Source organism: Ochlerotatus camptorhynchus, unplaced genomic scaffold (genome assembly GCF_037179485.1).
Source record: "Ochlerotatus camptorhynchus isolate MF236.1 unplaced genomic scaffold, CSIRO-AGI_Acam_v1.1 ptg000767l, whole genome shotgun sequence".
NCBI classification, from domain to species: Eukaryota; Metazoa; Arthropoda; class Insecta; order Diptera; family Culicidae; genus Ochlerotatus; species Ochlerotatus camptorhynchus.
This window is the reverse complement of record NW_027041234.1, coordinates 2030185-2050615: the sequence shown is the minus strand read 5'-3', so window position 1 is coordinate 2050615 and position 20431 is coordinate 2030185. Positions and strand designations below refer to the sequence as shown.

Below are 20431 nucleotides of genomic sequence, written 5' to 3'. Positions count from 1 at the left end.
CAGCATTTTCATAGCTTCCGGGACTGTCAACCAAGAAATTTACGTGAAAGAGTGTTTGAATAAACGTCTGCTGCCTTTCCTGAAGAAACACGGTTGTTCCGTACTGTTTTGGCCGGATTTGGCATCTTGCCATTACGGTAAAAAGGCCATGGAGTGGTACGCCGCCAACAACGTGCAGGTGGTTCCCAAGGACAAGAACCCTCCCAACACGCCAGAGCTCCGCCCAATTGAGAAATACTGGGCTATTGTCAAGCGGAACCTAAAGAAGACCAAAAAAACTGCTAAGGGCGAGCAGCAGTTCAAGGCAAACTGGCTTTCTGCGGCGAAGAAGGTGGACAAGGTGGCTGTACAAAATCTGATGGCAGGGGTCAAGCGTAAGGCCCGGCAATTCGGATTTAGAAAAGCGGAAGCCTAACTGAATATTTTTCCTGAATTTTATACTAATTGAACTTGAAAAAGAAATTTAATTTGATTTTTTAAATAAACGATTTCACCGATTTACACGCGTTTTACCTTGACCAAATTTTGACCGTATCACCCTTTAAAGTAGAGTGAACTGGTCAATTTTGAGATAGATATGAACCGAAATTATGGTTTCCCTGTAGTAATTCCATATTAACTTCAAATAGTTTGTGCCAAGTCAGGTTCTTACTCAAGGAATTTGGGAGGATAATCAGGACACAATTTGGAACCGTTGGAGCACTGTGAATCGAAAATTTCAAATTTTGCATCATTCTAACGTACATGCATTTGCTGCTTTCCCAACACAGTCATCAGAGAATCATTCCTAGACGAAACATGTCGATGTAGCATTACGACGAGGCTCGGTAGCTCAGTGGTTACCGTTTCTGCTTACTGAGCAGAAGGTCGGGGTTCAATCCCAGGCCCGTTTCCATCCTTGCAATTTTTCACTTTGCCTTATCCTATCCCCACTAGATTTAAATAAAAACAAATTCTGCTTTAAACGATCGCATCACTAACCACATGAATCCTGATCTAAATGGATTAACTGTGATGCGATCAGTCAAAGCAGCAGAAATTTCCTTCTCAACTCTCTTGTGGAATCTTTTAATGGCTCTAAAGAGTGTCAGTTTTGTTAGATTTCGACGAAGAAATTAATGGTGACACGCTTGACGTGAATGGCGCACAGGTTGGTATCTTCGAACAGACCGACCAGATAGGCCTCGCTGGATTCCTGCAACGGGCGAGCTCTGGAAGCGCAGATCGGTCTTGAAAGTCCTGGGCGATTTCAGGAGAAGCCTTTCCTCCGGTGGACTTACGAGCGGTCTGCTTGGTACGAGCCATTTTGCTTAGTTACCGCTTTCTCCTCTATTTTATAACATACTTTTGTAATGTTCAACCAATCATAAACGATGAAAGAACAAAAATGCAACAACTTGCAAGAAGCATTTAGCCTTCGAGTAGGTATAAAAGAGGTATTCATGGTCAAAATAAGCATCATTTTTTGTTAGACCGTCAAGCAGGTCAGTATGTATGGAGCTCGCTCTCTAGAGTTACATGGAAAGTTTTTCGCATCCATTTCCTGTCAACCGTACCCGAAAGCAGCTTAAACAGCATAAACATTGCCTGGACGTGGCAAAGGAGGCAAAGGACTCGGCGAAGGAGGAGCCAAGCGTCATCGTAAGGTGTTGCATGATAACTTACAGGGTACTTCCAAGACCGTCGTCAGGCTCGTCGTGATAATGCGTATCTCCGGTCTGATCTACGAGGAAACCCGAGGTGTGCTGAAGTTGTTGCTGGAAAACGTCATTAGTGACGCTATTACCTACTCTGAAGACGCCAAGCGAAAGACCGTTACCGCAATGTACGTCGTGTACGCTCTGAAGCGTCAGGGACGCACCCTGTATTGTTTCGGAGGTTAAGCTTCGTTCATATTCCCTATCTGAATCGGGCTTTTTCAGGGCCAATAACTAATTTCAAGAGCGATGGTTCAGGATTTCTACTAAACTTGACATGAATGAGATTCCTGGAACCAGCAAAATGGTAGCAACCAAGCTTCTAATCCTGAAGCAATTGGGCCGAGACTCTTCTGAGCGCCCATTTATCGTAGCAAAATTAGGTATCCTTCGCTGCGACCTTTCAACCAATTGCAGCCACCTAGTCAACCCGTGTCCAGCAGCAGCCACGCCGAGACTCTTCTGATTGCTCATAAATCGTAGCAAGGTCGGGGTTTCCCTCGCTGCGGCCTTCCAACCTGTCGCAGACACCAGTACAATCCCTGTCCAGCAGCAGACGGGCCAAGACTCTTGCGTGTGTCCAATCATTGAACCGAAGAATATGGGATTATCCGGTCCGATGTGCTGATCCAGCTGCCTACACGTCATCATCATCTTCCACCAACATTTTCTAAAAGAGTTAAGTTTCTGAAAATGTCCCAACTAAAATTCATATCAAAAGGTTCTTTTCAGGGCAATCATAGTCATACTAAAGAGTATAAACTGAGAGAACCCCGCTCAAATTCCTATTCCTACACAAAACACAACCTACTGATGCAGTTAACAAATAACATTTATTATATAAGACCACGTCCTACGTCACCATTGCCTACAACCCCATAGGGCTGTCCCTTGTAGTTTTTCCTTGATTTGTTTTCCGTCGATCTTGTTCTGATTACCAATTCCACCGACGCCAGAGCGGCAGCTCCCACTCCTGGACCCTACCTTTCGACCGATCAACTTATTTACTCCCCTTCCAGGTAGTAGGAAACACTTGGCACAGCTATTAACTCATAACAAATTTGCAAACAGTTAATTTTGTATTACCACTTCGGAGAAATTTATATTCCACGTATGAACAAAATGTTCACAAACATTGGAGTGAAATTCAAAGGAACAGACTGCCCCATCATAGCACGAATGGTATTTAGTTGCGTTTAATTGAATTTCCATTCCTGCTAAGTAAATTCGTCTCGGAAGAGCAAATAATTTCAAACCCTTAAACAAATCTGAACCACTTAACCGAAAATTTATCATTTCCATCATTCTGTTCTCAAGCTTCATTTTTAATTCCACAAACTGCCAATTTTTCCATCTATCCTTAGAACCATCCTTATCGGCCCTCTTCATGCAAACATTTCTCCCAACATTCATCGAGCAATCCTTCTCGGGAAATTCATCCACTGCATTTGCACGAATCCCACATGAAAAATTGCGACTCCTTCGATTCCATTTCCGCTGACCTTCTCCTACAGAAGTAAACATTTTTACGACCTCCTTTCGCCTCCTTCAGACGCGAGAGTAAATCTTGTTTTTCCAACATTATCTTCACAACGCTCCAAAATAAAACGCAAACTCACCGAGAGCCGGCCGAAGAATGTTTCAACTTCTGGAAGCTTCTGCGAAGGTACTTAAATGGTCGGTACTTTCTTCCATCGAAATTCGTTACAGTTATGAAGAGCTTTCCACAGCCTCAAGTGCGCTGGCAGCTTTCGCTCGCCCACCGTCCGTCCGTCCGTCCACTCGGCAGTTCCGGCCGAGGAAAGCGTGAAGCGAAATAAAAGCAAAAATGGATGTCCCACTGCTTCCATCACCGCCGTCAGCGCGCGGAGATGGCCCTTCTGGAAGCTCCCGGCAAAGTGAGACCCGACGGTCGTCGTCATTCGACGCTAAATCATATCTCTTTATTTGTCCTCAACGCGCGGGGAGAGTGCTCTCTGGTGTCACAAAAAAAAATATAATGGAACGGACCCAAGCGATAGAGTCATCCACTTCAGTAAAAGATGGTGGACGACGAGGGTGTGCTTTTATCGCGATCAAAGAGTCATTCAAGATTTTTCGATGCTCGGTCGGTCGGTCGGTAGGTTTTGGAAAGTAGTTTCCTAGCATAGTTTAAATTTGAGAAACGTCTGCGAACTCTCCTACCAGACTAAACTAATCGGGCATCTGGATGGAAAAGAGTGCCCTGGAGGACTCTTTGGGGAAGGGCTTTCCGTCTTCATTAGATGAGTGGATTTAGCTTCCACCACGACTGTTGACTGGCTTCGGTTCACAGTAACTGAAGACCGTAACATATTTTATTAAATTCTACCTCATTGTCATTATTACCCTCGGCTCGTAGCGTTCCGTTCCCATAACGAACGGTGGCACGCGGTGGGTCTATTGGTTGTTTTATTTTGAAGAATCGCGCTGACTTGATGGGAAAGTTTACCACAGAAATTCTCATCTAACGTGGATGTCATGGGCCTATAATTCAGACAGGACTCCACCTGAGCTGGGAGCGTGCTAAGGTCTTTGAAAGAACCAACGGCCTTGGCTTATACCACTAGAAAATTTTCTTCAAAACTACTTTCACGAGAATCTTCAAATAAATTATCCAACTACATTTAGCTATAAAAAGAAAATTTTCATTTACATCCTAATTCAAATCTGGAAATTCACTCTAAAATAAGACACGTTAACACTCCGAATACGGTGGGTAAAAAACTTTACGCCGACTACGAAGCCTACGAAAAACGTGTAACGGCAAGTTTGCAATGGCACAACTTAGCCATTTCTTAATTAATTTCAAAAATTGTGGTACCTTTAGAATTCCTTGGATTTGAAGATAATTTTGATTGTAATAAGATTGAAAATAGAGTAGTCTACTTTTTTAAAAAGCGAAAAGAGTTGTTACACTTTTTTTGAAAGATGTGTTTGTAGGGTTTTGCAAGAGGCGCAAGATCTGTAACTTAGATTAATAGGCACAAATGTTCACAATTAGCCAGAATACAGTCATGGTTCCTATAGATGGATCCTGGAGACAACGGAACGGTCCTCGAAAAATCCGGAACATCCGTAAAAGTGGTCAATCCATGAACCTGATCCTAGAGCTCTGCGGTTTTTTTGAAAACATTAGGAACTGTGATATAAAAAAATATTTGGGGCCGTGACATAAACACGTACCTGGATGGCCATGGGACCGTCCTTCGGAAGATCCGGAGCATCCGTAAAAGTGGACAATCCATGAAACTGATCATAGAGCCCCGGTTTTTTTTTTACATTAGGATCTGTGATATAAGATTGAATTTTGGTCATGGACCCAGATGGCCATCGGACCGTCCAGAGGAAGATCCGAAACATCCGTAAAAGCAGTAAATCCACGATCCTGATCCTAGAGCTCCGCGTTTTTTTTTTTAATAAACATTAGGAACTGTGATGATAGAAAGAATTTGGGGTTGTGACATAAACATGAACCTGGATGTCCGTCGTCCGGAAGATCCGGAACATCCGTAAAAGTGGTCAATCCATGAAACTGATCCTAGAGCTCCGCAGTTTTTGAAAAACATTAAGAACTGAGATGATAGAATGAATTTGGGGTCGTGACATAAACATGGACTTTGATGGCCATGAGACCGTCCTCCAGAAGATCCGGAACATCCGTGAAAGTGGCAAATTCACGAAACTGATCCTAAATATACGTGGTTTTCTCGAAAATGTTAGGAACTGTGAAATTGGAATGAATTTGGGATCATGACATAAACATGTACCCAGATGGCCATCGGACCGTCCTCCGAAAGATCCGAAAAATCCGTAAAAGTGGTCAATGTATGGAACTGATCCTAGAGCTCCAAGTTTTTTTGAAAACACTTGGAACAGTCATACATAAATTAATTTGCGGTCGTTTCATAAACATGTACCTAGAAGGCCATGGGACCGTCCTCCGCAAGATCTAGAACATATTTGAAAATGGTCAATCCTCGAAACTGATCCTAGAATTCTACGGTTTTTTCGAAAGCATGTGAAACTGTGGGGTCATGACATAAACATGGACCCAAATGGTCATGAGGCCATCCTCTGGTAAGTCCAAAACATCCGTAAAAGAAGTCAATCAATGAAACTGATCCTAGAGCTCCGCAGTTTTTTTTTCCAACAACATTAGGAACTGTGATATAAGAATGAATTTGTGGTCGTGACATAAACATGTACCTTGATAGCCATGGGACCGTCCTCCGGAAGATACGAAAAACCCGTACAAGTGGTCCAGTGGTTTCTTATATCACAGTGTTTAAAAATGAACGGCAGAGCTCTAGGATCAGTTTCACAGTATGACAAATTTACGGATGTTCCGGATCTTTTGCAGGAGATTTCCATGGCCATCTGGATCCATGTTTATGTCACGACTCTCTTCTATCTTAAATCGCAGTTCCAAGAGTTTTCGAAAAAAAAACAACGAGTTTTTTACAGTTTTATGAATGATCCACTATTACGGATGATTCGGATCTTCTGGAGGACGGTCCAATGGCCATCCAGGTTCATGTTGATGTCTCAACCCTAAATTCTTTCATATATCACAGTTCAAAGTGTTTTCAACAAAAGTACGGAGCTCTAGAAACAGTATCATGGATGGACCACTTTTACGGATCTTCCGGTGGACTGTCCCATGGTCATTCGGGTCCATGTTTATGTTAAGACCTCAAATTCATTCTAATATCACAGTTCCACGGTTTTTTCGTCCTTGGATCAATTTTATGGCTTGCTTGCTTGCAATCGGGCTAAGGCCTTGTTGTCCGCTGCTGTCCGAAGAAGTCTTCTCCACTCTACTCGATCCATGGCCAGACTTTGCCAGCCTCGTAGTCTGCGAAGGGTCCGCAGGTCAGTTTCTACTTGGTCGATCCACCATGCCCGCTGCGCGCTTCTTCTTCTTGTTCCTGTTGGGTCGCTTTCTTGAACCATTTTCACTGGGTCATCGTGCAGCATTCTTACGACGTGCCCAGCCCATCGTAGTTGCCCAATTTTTGCAATGTGGACGATGGATGGTTCTCCCAACAGCTGGTGCAATTCGTGGTTTTTTTTTGCCTCCTCCACTTTCCGTCATCCATCTGCACTCCACCGTAGATGTACAAGACCACCGGTCTAATCAGCGTCTTGTAGATAGTCAACTTCGTGTGGCGGCGAATTAAATTCCACCGGAGCGTCCTCCGGAGTCCAAAGTAGGCCCGATTCCCTGCCATTATGCGTCTTTGAAATTCTCTGCTGGTATCATTTTCGGCGGTCACCAGTGAGCACAAATACACGAACTCATTGACCACCTCGATTTCGTCACTGTCAATCTAAACTCGGGGTGGGAGGCTAACATTGTCTTCCCTAGAACCTCTTTCTCTCATGTGTTTTGTGTTTGATGCGTTGATGACAAGTTCAATCCGCCTAGCTTCAGCCTTCAGTCTGATGTACGTTTCCGCCATCGAAAGTTCCGTGCCATGATGCCAATGTCATCGGCGATGCCAAGAAGCAGGATGGACTTTCTGAAGATCGTGCCACTCGTGTCTAACCCAGCTCTTCTGATCACACCTTCTAACATGATGTTGAATAGCAGACACGAAAGTCCATCACCTTACCGTAACCCCCTTCGAGATTGAAAGGGACTCGAGAGTGTCCCCGATACTCGAACAACGCACATCACTCGATTCATCGTCGCCTTTACCAATCCATACTCATGCATAATCTGCCATAGCTGATCACGATCGATTGTGTAGTATGCGGATTTGAAATGGATGAACAAATGATGTGTAAGCAAGTTGTATTTGCGGCATTTCTGCAGAACCTGCCGAATCGCGTATATGAACCCATGAATCCAACCTGGTATTGCCCCACAAACTCTTGCAAATGGTGACAGGCGGTGGCATATAATTTGGGAGAGTACCTTGTAGGCGACGCTCAGCATTGTGATCGCGTGGTAGTTGCAGCAATCCAACTTGTCGCCTTCCATCCACTCCTCCGGTAATATCTCCCCTCTTCCCAAATCTTGGCAATTACCCAGTGCAGCGCTCTACCCTGTGCTTCACCACCATATTTAAATAGTTCACTTGGATGTTGATCTGCACCTGTTGCTTTGTTGTTCTTAAGCCGACCGATTTCCTCCTCAACTTCTTGAAGACCAGGGGCCGGTAGCCTCCCGTCTTCTGCGCGTGCTCCAAGATCTGTTGCCATGCCACCTTCGTTTTCTACTGCATCACCGTTGATTTGCTCGTCATAGTACTGCTTACAACTCTTAATTTTATGGAGTGACCATTTTACGGATGTTGTTGATCTTCCGGACGACGGTCCCACGGGTATCTAAATACATGTTTATGTCACGACCACAAATTCATTCTCATATCACAGTTCCTATTGTTTTTGAAAAAAAAAAACGGCGGAGCTCTAGGATCAGTTTCATTGATTGACTTCTTTTACGGATGTTCTGGACTTACCAGAGGATGGCCCATGACCAAATGGGTCCATGTTTATGTCATGACCCCGCAGTTTCACATACTTTCGAAACAACCGTTTCGAGGATTGACCATTTTTAAATATGTTCTAGATCTTGCGGATGACGGTCTCATGGCCTTCTAGGTACATGTTTATGTCACGACCGCAAATTAATTTATATATGACTGTTCCAAGTGTTTTCAAAACAAAACCGTGGAGTTCTAGGATCAGTTCCATACATTGACCACTTTTACGAATTTTTCAGATCTTTCGGAGAACGGTCCGATGGCCATCTGGGTCCATGTTTATGTCACGACCCCAAATTCATTCTATCATCTCAGTTCTTAGTGTTTTTCAAAAACCGTGGAGCTCTAGGATCAGTTTCATGGATTGACTACTTTTACGGATGTTCCGGATTTTCCGGAGGACGGTCCCATGGACATCCAGGTTCATGTTTATGTCACAACCCCAAATTCTTTCTATCATCACAGTTCCTAATGTTAAAAAAATGCGGAGCTCTAGGATCAGGATCGTGGATGTACCACTTTTACGGATGTTCCGGATCTTCCTCTGGACGGTCCAATATCCATCTGGGTCCATGACCCAAATTCATTCATATATCACAGATCATAATGTTAAAAAACGCGGAGCTCTAGGATCAGTTTCATGGATTGACCACTTTTACGCATGTTCCGGATCTTCCGGACGATGGTCCCATGAAAATCCAGGTTCATGTTTATGTCATTACCCCAAATTCTGTGTATCATCATAGTTCCTAATAATTATTAAAACAAAACGTGGAGCTCTAGGATCAGGATCGTGGATTTACTACTTTTACGTATGTTCCGGATCTTCCGCTGTTTGGTCATCTGGGTCCATGACCAAAATTCATTCTTATATCACAGATCCTAATGTTAAAAAAAAACGCGGAGCTCTAGGATCAGTTCCATGGATTGTGCACTTTTACGGATGTTCCGGATCTTCCGGAGGACGGTCCCATGGCCATCCAGGTACATGTTTATGTCACGACCCTAAATATTTTTTTATATCACAGTTCCTAATGTTTCCAAAAAAACCGCAGAGCTCTAGGATCAGGTTCATGGATTGATCACTTTTACGGATGTTCCGGATGTTTCGGAACATATAGGAACCATGACTGTATTCTGGCTAATTGTGAACATTTGTGCCCATTAATCTATGTTACAGATCTTGCACCTCTTGCAAAACCCTACAAACACATCTTTCAAAAAAACGTGTAACAACTCTTTTCGATTTTTAAAAAAGTAGACGACTCTATTTTCAATCTAATTACAATCAAAATTATCTACAAACCCAAGGAATTCTAAAGGTACCACAATTTTTTAAATTAATTAAGAAATGGCTAAGTTGTGCCATTGCAAACTTGCCGTTACACGTTTTTCGGAGGCATCGTATTCGGAGTGTTAAGAGATAGAAAAGTAGAAGAGTCTGGCATAGGAGCAAGAACGGAAGGTTGAAGTAGGACTGCGTTTGGTCTGTACAATTGTTCTTGAAGTAGGACTACGTCTGTGATTTCTATATGGAGGTACACTTTGTGAAAACCGAAAATGGAACATGTAACAAAATTATGAAAGATTTGGAACGTTTATAACTCAGCTGCCCCTGGACCAATTTCAATAATTTTATCACCAATCGATCAGAAATATTCCTACAAAGACTTTATGATTTTTCAAAATGTCAACATTGAAAATCGCACGAATGTGAGACTGTTGCTATGATAATTGGAATTATCACCCATTGTCTGCGAAAAGCGATTTCCCTAACACAAATTTCAAAGATGAATTCCATTCGATCTCATCAAACGGTGTTTATTTAATCACCACGTGGTGAGTGGTGGTGTTCTCCAGTACACAGCGAAAGGCTCTCCGCAAGCAGCTAGCTATCAAGGCTGGTCTCAACCGCTGATCGGATTCAGTTCCAATCACCGTGTGTGGTAGTGCCGGTCATCTGCATCATCATCAGTAACAGCAGCAGTTCTTTTGGCGCGTGGCGTTGAACAGTGTACTCCAATACACAACAAAAGGCTACCAAGCTGCAGCCTACATGAGCATCCATAGAAGGAGGAAGAAGCCGCACCGCTATTGATCGGAATCAGTAGCTTTTCGTGGGTCATCTATGTCAAGCGCGACATACTAATGAGTATAAACAGAGAGAACCCCCGCAGACCAGAAAAGTTTGGATTCACTTGAATTTGATGTGAATCAGAGCTGAAAAGTTTGAAATCACTTGAATTTGATGTGAATCAGCGCTGAAAAGTTTTAAATCACTTGAATTTGATGTGAATACGACCAGAAAAGTTTGGAATCACTTTAAATCGATGCGATTCAATACAGAAAACATTGGAATGGCTTGAATTTGATGTGAATCCGACCAGAAAAAAATCGGAATCACTTGAAATCGATGCTATACAAAACAGAAAAGTTTAGAATCACTTGAATTTGATGTGTATTAGAGCACCCGCACAAATGCGTTGCTAAAGCTATTTTAGCAACCTCCACCATAACGCAGTAACCTCACTGGGTGTTGCTATTAAAGTGCGGGATCCGGCTTCCCGATCCACTTATTCTGAAGCTACATGTATGAATTAGGATCTAGGACTAGCATATGCAATGGGGTAGCGTTGTGGTTCTCTGGAAGATTTTGAACAACCACAAAAGTAGACAATTCGCATAAAAATCCTAGTTTTATTTAGACTTCCGTGAGGTATTGAACCTTTTCTGAAGTTCATTAATTTTTCTTTTGTTCCGGAAATTTTAATCATATTGAAAAAAAATTGCATTGTTTCTGAAGCATCGCAAAATTCATGAAATTCTTGAAATATCCCACAATTCCTTTGAATTCCTTGAAATATCCTATAGTTTTCCTTAAATAAATGAAACTGATACGAAGATCTCTAATCATCTTGGAAGCTCCGAAAACTTCCCAAAATATAATGAAACTACCAAAAAATCTACATACATCTCTGAAGGTCTCCAGACGTTCTTGAAGATTTCTGAACATTTTAAAAGATCTCGCGATTTTCTTTAACATAATCTGATCGTTGTTGAAGTTCCTGCATTTTTGCAGCTTTTTAACCTGCATTAAAAACCATGGAACTCCCTTAAAATGATCTCACATTTACCTGATGCTCATGAACCATCTCTTATGTTTCTGAAATTTAAATAAAGGTCTTGGTACTTTGATGAAGTTTCGTATTTTTCCCTGAGTTTCTTAGAACTTCTTAAACATTCTTCAATTTCTTTGAAATTAGATGAACTGTTCTTAGTTTCTCTGCTCAGTCCTTCTGCTCTCGAAGCATTCCTGAAGTATTTTCAATTCTATTGAAGTTCTTGGTATTACCCTGAACTAAATAGAACTGTCAAAAAAATTCTCGAAGTTTTTCCGAAGTTTATGGAATTGACCGGAATTATTTACAAATCTTCGAACTTCCCTGAAAGTCTGGAATTTCATGAATTTCAAGAAATAATAAAGTTATTGAAAGTGCCGTTAATATCTCTTAAATTCCCTAAAGCTCTCTAGTCTAACTTCTTTGAGGTACTTGGAAGTTCTTTAAAATGTAAATTTTCCTCAAGTTATCTCCACATCTCTGAAATTATTTTGACTTCTTTAAAGTTCTCTGGATATCCCTGAATTTCTCAAATTGTCTTAAAAGTTTCTGCAGTTTTCAGAATTTTTGGAACCACTTTGAAAATCCTGAGGTTTGCCTGAAATTCTCCAAAATTTCCAGAAGTTTTCGGAACTTACCTTTTGTTTCCATTGTTTGCCTATAAAACTTCCTGAAATTCTCAGTACTTCTTTTCATTCCTCAGACTCTCCTGGAGTTCTCTATTGTTTCCTGAAGTTTACGGAACTTTCCTTCCCAAGAAACATTGCAAGTTTTATCGAAGTTTTAAGTCTAAATCATGGCCTCCAGAACCTTCATAAAACCAAAATTGTTACTTGGGTTATGTTCTTCTGACGATGTTCCTGGAATTGTTCAGAAATTAATGGAACTGCCCAGAAGATTTTTAAACTTCCCTTTAAACATTGATCTTCTGTGTAGCTTTCTCAATGTTTTTAAGTTCATTCCCTGAAGTTTTTTTTTTTACTATCCCTAAATTTTCGGAATTTCAAGAGATGGTTTCCTTTATTTTACTGAAATAAATGGAACTGCCAAGTTTTCGAAAGTGTTAGGAACGTCCCTCAAGTTCTCACAGTTTTCCTGATTTTCCTGGAACTGCCCTAACATTTTCAGAACTTTCCCGAAGTTCACGTAACTTACTCATAGGTCTTTGAGTTTAAATTTTCCTGAATTTAATAGAACTGCCCTGAAGCTCTTGATCTTCGCTGAATTAAATTTTCCTGAAATCTATTAGATTGTCTTGCTTAAAGATCTTTTAACTTCCCGACATTTCTATCAATCTGAACTTCTTAAAGGTTTCAACATTTTTTGATAAATTCACAAGCTAAAATATGTAATCTTGTAATCCAGATGGGCATCCGAAAATGCCTTTATGCCTTTTGGTGCGTAACTTTTATAAGATGAGCATACGAAGATTGATTTTTCGATCATTTTTACAAATTGACCACTTTTATGGATGTTCCGGATCTCCCAGAGGACAGTTTCGTGACCACCAGTGTGCGCATGCTGGTCCCTGCTGCAAATTCATTCATGTAGCATCACAACAAGTGATTAAAAAAAATCGCTGGGCTATTCGGATCTTCCGGAGAACCGTTTCTTGAGTACCTGGGTCTGTAGTTGGATCTTAACCTTCAATCTTCAGTCTTCGTGGTTAGGTAGGGGAAATGCATGTAATGTCGGCCTAAGTGTCCCTAATGTAGGCCCATACATAAATTCAAAAAACAACTAAATTTTCAATAGCGACCAAAAATATCCATTAGTACCGTCCCAATGACGCGTTCATCTAGATAAAATTGATAAATATCAGATTTTTAGCGATGGGCCCAATCTAAGATTCATAGGCCAACATTAGAGCCATTTCCTCTATATCAATATTGTCGAAAAAATCAATCACGAAACTCTGTGATCAATTTCAGTTCGAAGTTCGACGATAAGTTCAGCAACTATCGGTGCGAAAGCCGAAAACGTAAATTCACAATCGTGATAGCAACGACCGGTGCGTAACAAGTTGCTAACTAAAATAGCAATGGCTAAAGTTGTTCAACTAGCTGCGCGAATAGCAACGCATTGGTGCGGGTGCTCTTAGATGTGTTTATCATTAGCATTGGGCGATCCATTTTTTTTTTAAATAATCGATTCTCTGATTTAATCAATCATTTTAAATCGATATTTAGGATCGATTCATTTTTCAAAATGGCACAAAAATGTTTCAAATTTAACGGATCATAGGAAAGTTGGTGTAGATTAACGCCAAGTTCAATCTAAAGTTGATATTTCGTTATATAAGCTTTCTTGTTATGATATTTCACTTATCATAGTCAATTAGTGTGATGATTGATATCATTAAGAAACAAATGGTGTAGTACGGACGCTGTTGTCGGTGTAACATACATTACATATATGATGAGAATATCCAGCTTTCCATGCTCGGTAATGGCGGCCTGTTTGTATGAATAAATGTATCCCTCACTGTGCTTTTTGACACTATCTGTGAGTTCGGATTTTGACCCCTCCCTTTCCCTATTCTACACGGTAAGAAAAAAGTTGTTTGCAGAATCCATGCTCAAGGCAAGTGATGTGCAAAATCAATATTGAATTGCGAATGCAATTGCACTGAATTTTTTATTTTTTTTTTTTGGATCGAAACAAAAATCGAATGAAAAAGAACGATCCAGTCGATTTTTGTCGTGTTTGAGATAGATTCAAATAATCGATTAATCGATCCAAAAGAATCGATCTTTTGTGTTTCGATCCAAGATCGCCCATTGCTAATCATAACAATTAAGGCTGGTAAGTTACTATAGTAGCTGGAGCCAGGCATGGAAAATCATTTGCATTCATTTCATACATTCATTTACATTCATTTGCCTCTAACTTTTGTCATCAACGGAATTCCGCAGAATGATGTATAGAGCTTTTGTAGGTTTTGTTATTAACTACAACTTTTGTTTATAATTAAAATCTGTTTCTCTTATGCATATCGCTATGGGCCTCATAGCCTAGTCAGTAAAGGCACGATTTCCGGTCCGGTCGAGGGAATCTTTCGGGTTGGAAATATTCTCGACTTCCCTGGGCATAGAGTATCATTGTGCTTGCCACACAATATACAAATTCATGCATTGGTAATGGCATCGAAAGCTCTCAATTAATAAGTGTGGAAGTGCATTTAGAACACTAAGTTGAGAGCACGCAATAGGCTTAAATGCACTAAGCAATAAGCTTGAAATGCGAATAAGAAGAAGAAGATCTCTTATGCATCACGAACAAGAGCGGGCAGAACTTGTTAATGTTTTTCAGTGAATGTTAAATACATTCACTGAAAAACAGTAGTGGCTTCTGTTCACTCTGGTTCGTCGTGTATAAGAGATACGAATTTGACTTTTAACAAAAGTTGTAGCTATTAACAAAACCTACAAAAGTTTTAAACATCAATTTGCGGAATGCTGTTCAAGAAAAAAAATAGAGGCAAATGAATGTAAATGAATGCGCGAAATGAATGCAAATGATTTCCCATGCCTGGCTGGAGCACCTAGGTTAAATTGAAATATAGTTTATTTTGAATTTGAAACAAATAAAGAGTTCCGGAGACGAACCAGCGTTCGGCTGAAAGTCTCCTTAATAAAGATAACTAACTTACTAACTAAATAAGGAGTGAAAAAAAACTTTATCGAATGATTTATTTGAATAATCATACTCAATTAGCTGAAAAGTTTTTCAATGCCCACAATACAGACTCTGTGTATTCCGCTAATCCTTACAGATATTGTTCGTCTTTTATGCAAAACTGTGAGAGATTCTTACATTTCCCGGTTGAGTGTTGCAACAATATCTCGACGCTGCATGTACGGATTTCAAATAAATCGGGCTACCATTATCAAGCATAGAAGTTTGAATGGCAATGAGTTGCGATATTCAACAATCAAACTATTTGAAATGAAATCATAACATTTAAAAAATATCCACATTCCGTACCAACGCAGCGTCCTTCTCATCCAACCGGCATCCATCAGAGTAGCAACGCACAGCCGCCGCCGTCACGCCATGGCGATATGGACGCAGCGAGCCACTTTGTTATTGCCACTTTATTTGTTTTATGATCCTCTTTGAGTAACATCTTCCCGGTTAGGGGCTGTCCGTGTGCACCATTCTAGGTAGTGGTGGAGTCTGCATCGGTGTGCCGCCCCCGGGGAGCATGGCTTCGGACGATGACGACGACTGATGGCGCGTAAATCACACCATCATCTCTTTTATTTCCTGCAGGGCCACTCGGTTCGTCCGGTTGAGGCCAACAACGATGCAGCGTGGAATTTACGGCCCGTTCGTGATTTCCAAGCCATGACACCCCCGCCCCCTAGTAGACTTTATGCTACCTTCATATAATTCATAATGTCTCTCCTTCTCTTTTCTCGTTTCAGTTTTGGTCAGCATATGCGCCCTGCTCCTCGCAACATCTCGATGCGGTGCAATTAACATTAGAACAGATAGACTTAATACGCAGATTAGTGAATCTCTACCCGCAGCACATGGCTCTGGTGACGACAGCCGACGGTAGGTTATTTGAAATTTTAATTAAATTTTCCTCGTTCAACCGAGCACCAAACAATCTCAATCTCTGCTCTCCCGCAGGCATCGAGGAGAGCCACCGTTCCGGCAAGCTGGCCAGCCTGATCGGCATCGAAGGTGGTCACTCGATAGGCACAAGCCTGGGGGTGCTGCGGACCTTCTACCAGCTAGGAGCTCGCTATCTCACTCTAACGCACACTTGCAACACACCGTGGGCCGATTGTTGCAAAGTTGATGAACCGGGTCAGGTTCCCCACATAGGGGGCCTGTCGCACTTCGGCACCCTGGTGGTCACTGAGATGAACCGGCTGGGGATGATCGTCGATCTGTCGCACGTATCCGTTCCGACCATGCTGGACGCGTTGGCCACCTCCAAGGCGCCGGTCATCTTTTCCCACTCATCGGCCCATGCCATCTGCAATAGCTCCCGGAACGTGCCGGATCACGTGCTGAAGCGACTGGTAAGTGGTTGGAAGAAATCAGTTGCCGTCCGGAAAGAAAATGCCCGCAATTTAAAATCCACTGCCAAATCACCCTTTGAAAAGAAAAGTTCGGAATGTTTTTATTTACAAAATTACGCTCAAGCCTTTCCTGAACAAACCTCATCAAATAATTTGTGCTCATAATTTATCGAGCTTGTTTTGAATCATCTGGCATTCATCAGCTAATTTATATTCCATAAACAACTTTCTATTATTATAATTTCCCGATCATCTCCGGCAGCGGCAGTATGGTCACATAACCTTTCATTCCACCCTCTCACACGGAACCTTCCTATCGCTTGGATCCGGAGTCCTGATAGAGTCCGGAATTAGCATAATTTGATGAAATTCTATGTTGCTCTCCACCGGACGCCACCGACAGCTGCCGGAGCCGAAGTTAGATGATTAAAGAAAAACAAGAAATTAATTAAAATCGGTAGGATTCTTTTTTTTTTGTTGTTGTACTGTGCTCCACGCCACAGAATGGAGCACTTTGCGGTGCTTGCAGAGGGTCCCAGACTCGATGACGCTTTTTATTAGCCACTTCCACCGATTGGCTCCGGGATGGGGATATCAGGGGTTCCCGCACCAGCTTGTGGTCTACCGATGGAATTAATGCGCAACTTTTCCCATCTCGTTTCCCAACTACTGCATGCAAACGAATCTGGATGCCACAATCACAACAACGACAACATCATCAACAACAACAATGAACGGTATCTTGCTCACAATGTCCTCGGATGCTGCGGACACACGCATTTGCGCACCCCGGATCTTGTTTCGGACGACATCGAATGACTTTGGCTGACCGGTCGCAACAAACCACATCTGCAACGATGACCGACTACTACCACTGCTGCTGCTGCTGCTACAGTCTGCCAACGGTGGCCTGGTGATGGTTGCATTCTACCCACATTTCGTTAGTTGTGGCGAGAAGGCAACCCTCAAGGATGTTGTCGGTAAGTTTAATTTATATTAAATTTTCTTCGGTTAGCTTCCCACCGTACCTTCCTCGTTCCCATGCCATGTACAAATCTTGACCGGGTCCTGCTAGATATAGGGAGCCTTGAAGACATGGTCGAAGAAATTGCTCAAGTCACCTCCCAAGATAAGGGTTTTTGGCTTCGGATGGGGGAGGAGGACCAGCAGAAGGGAACACGGTGGTGTCAATATTTGCTGATGCTATACTCATCCCTGCCTCGGTCGCTTCGGCATCTCGAACATTCTGATGCTAGTAATAACCCTCTGGCTGGCTGGACGGATAGATGCGAATTCCTTCGATACGAGTTGATTTCAATAACAGCGGTGGGATTTTGATGGGATTTTTTTGAGGGAAATATGCTTAGCTATTTAGAATAAAAATAACGGGGTCTCGGCAAGTTTTGCAGGCTCTGGAACTGAATGTTTGGGGTTCTTACACCATCGAATCGATTTTAATGGAACAGGATTCTTATTCTGTTTCAAGATTCGGAGGCTTCAATTTTTTTTTCGAAAGCTTTGATTTGAAGACATTTTTAAGATTTCTGAGATATATAAAAAAAAATTAACAATAGTGAAGTTTGCTGCATCTTAGAAAAATAATGATTTTTACGGACTTTAAGAAGCACCAAAATCTTTTTTTTTTTCTTCGATTTGCTTTCCGTCGACCTTGTTTTCCGTACTGAGTACCAATGCTACCGACGCCAAGGAGGCAGCTCCCACACCTGAACCCTACCTATCGACCCATCAACTCATGAACCGAGGACCAATGGATTTACTTCCCGTGGATCAAAGATTTTATGCCTCAGTGTAATAGTTGAGTTCAATCCACTTGCCCCGACATGCTGGTTTGGACCGCAAAGATCTATCTATTTTTTGTTTGTTTTCGTGATAGTTATTTTATATGATATAAAATTTACAAAGATCAGTCGTTCTTTTCCTGATAATTTCATTTGCCTGAATAAAATGGTAACTATGTAAACACACTATTAAATCTATTAAATGCTCCAAACTTTTGAAAAACGCTCATTTACTGCGCAGATCCTCAGATTTATAGTTCTGTCCGTGTTTTTTAAGTCAGAGGAGCAAGCTTTTAGAATGAGCTTCCAAATGAAGCTTCTATTAGGATCTTTTCTGGCTCCCTGACCAATGCTCCGTTTTCTTCGTGGAAAGTGTGGCTATTCTACATGCTGTTGAGCGCCAACAAACCCATCTGGCCCTAGCATCCCAGATCCAAAGGCATCATTGTCGTTAAATGTTGTTTGTTGCCACGATAAGCTTGAAGGAGCTTCCTGTATGGTTCATTGAGTTTGATTTTAATTAAAATGGGACACTATACGACACTACATTTCACAACGGTTGTTTTGAAGAAGATAACAGAAAAACCGTTGTAACGTGTAGTATCGTATAGTGTCCCATTTTAATTAAAATCAAACTCAATGAACCATACAAGAAGACAGTATAATCCTTGAAAAAGGCCACAATAAACGGCCGAAACGTCGGGAAATGCAAAACTAATTGTTTGGATTACCCTAGACTGAGGATTTCTGAAGGAATTTCTAGAAAAATCTGACGGAACTTTTGAAAAGTTTTGACGGAACTTCTTGGAAGTTCTGATGAAATTTCTGGGAAGTTCTGACAGAACTTTTGCGAAGTTCTGACGCAACTTCTGGAAAGTTCTGACTAAACTTCCCAGAAGTTCTGACTGAACTTCTGGGAAGTTCTGACCGTGCTTCTAGGAAGTTCTAACCGAACTTCAGGGAACTTCTGACCGAACTACTGGGAAGTTCTGACCGAATTTCTGGGAAGTTCTGACCGAATTTCTGGGAAGTTCTGACCGAACTCCTGGGAACTTCTGACCGAACTTCTAGAAAGTTCTGACGGAACTTCTGGGAAGTTCGGACGCAACTTTTGGAAAGTTCTGACTGAACTTCTGGGAAGCTCTGACCAAACTTCTGGAAAATTCTGACCGAGTTTCTGGAAAGTTCTGACCAAACTTCTGGGAAGTTCTGACCGAACTTCTGGGAAGTTCTGACCGAAATTCTGGGAAGTTCTAACCGAACTTCTGGGAAGTTATGACCGAGCTTCTAGGAAGTTCTGACCGAACTTCTGGGAAGCTCTGACCGAACTTCTGGGAAGTTCTGATCGAACTTCTGGGAAGTTCTGACCGAACTTCTGGGAAGCTCTGACCGAACTTCTGGGAAGTTCTGACCGAACTTCTGGGAATTTCTGACCGAACTTCTGGGAAGTTCTGACCGAACTTCTGGGAAGTTCTGATCGAACTTCTGGGAAGTTCTGACCGAACTTCTGGGAAGTTCTGATCGAACTTCTGGGAAGTTCTGACCGAACTTTTGGGAAGTTCTGACCGTACTACTGGGAAGTTCTGACCGAATGTCTGGGTAGTTCTGACCGAATTTCTGGGAAGTTCTGACCGAATTTCTGGGAAGTTCTGACCGAATTTCTGCGAAGTTCTGATTGAATTTCTGGGAAGTTCTGGCCGAACTTCTAGAAACTTCTGACCGAACTTCTAGAAAGTTCTGACGGAACTTCTGGGAAGTTTTGATAGAATTTCTGAGATGTTCTGACCGAACTTCTGGGAAGCTCTAACAGAACTTCTGGGAAGTTCTGACCGAGTTTCTGGAAAGTTCTGACCGAACTTCTGGGAAGCTCTGACCGAACTTCTGGGAAGTTATGATCGATCTTCTGGGAAGTTATGACCAATCTTCTGAGAAGTTCTGACTGAACATCTGGGAAGCTCTACCGAACTTCTGGGAAATTCTGATCAAGCTTCTAGGAAGTTCTGACCGAACTTCTGGGAAATTCTGACCGAGCTTCTAGGAAGTTCTGACCGAACTTTAGGGAAGTTCTGACCGAACTTCTGGAAAGTTCTGACCGAACTTCTGGGAAGTTCTGACCGATCTTCTGGGAAGCTCTGACCGAACTTCTGGGAAGTTCTGACCGAACTTCTGGGAATTTTTGACCGAACTTCTGGGAAGTTTTGACCGAACTTCTGGGAAGTTCTGATCGAACTTCTGGGAAGTTCTGATCGAACTTCTGGGAAGTTC

At 42.0% G+C, this 20431-nt stretch overlaps 1 protein-coding gene across 1 annotated transcript in view; it reads left to right on the top strand.

Moving 5' to 3' along the window:
- Positions 1-20431, top strand: part of LOC135714943 (dipeptidase 1) — a 237002-nt gene that overhangs the window by 158060 nt on the left and 58511 nt on the right. The window contains exons 4-6 of the mRNA XM_065238351.1: positions 15759-15891; positions 15970-16367; positions 17263-17347. Of these exons, the coding sequence (XP_065094423.1) occupies positions 15759-15891; positions 15970-16367; positions 17263-17347 (616 nt within the window). The remainder of the gene's footprint in view (positions 1-15758; positions 15892-15969; positions 16368-17262; positions 17348-20431) is intronic.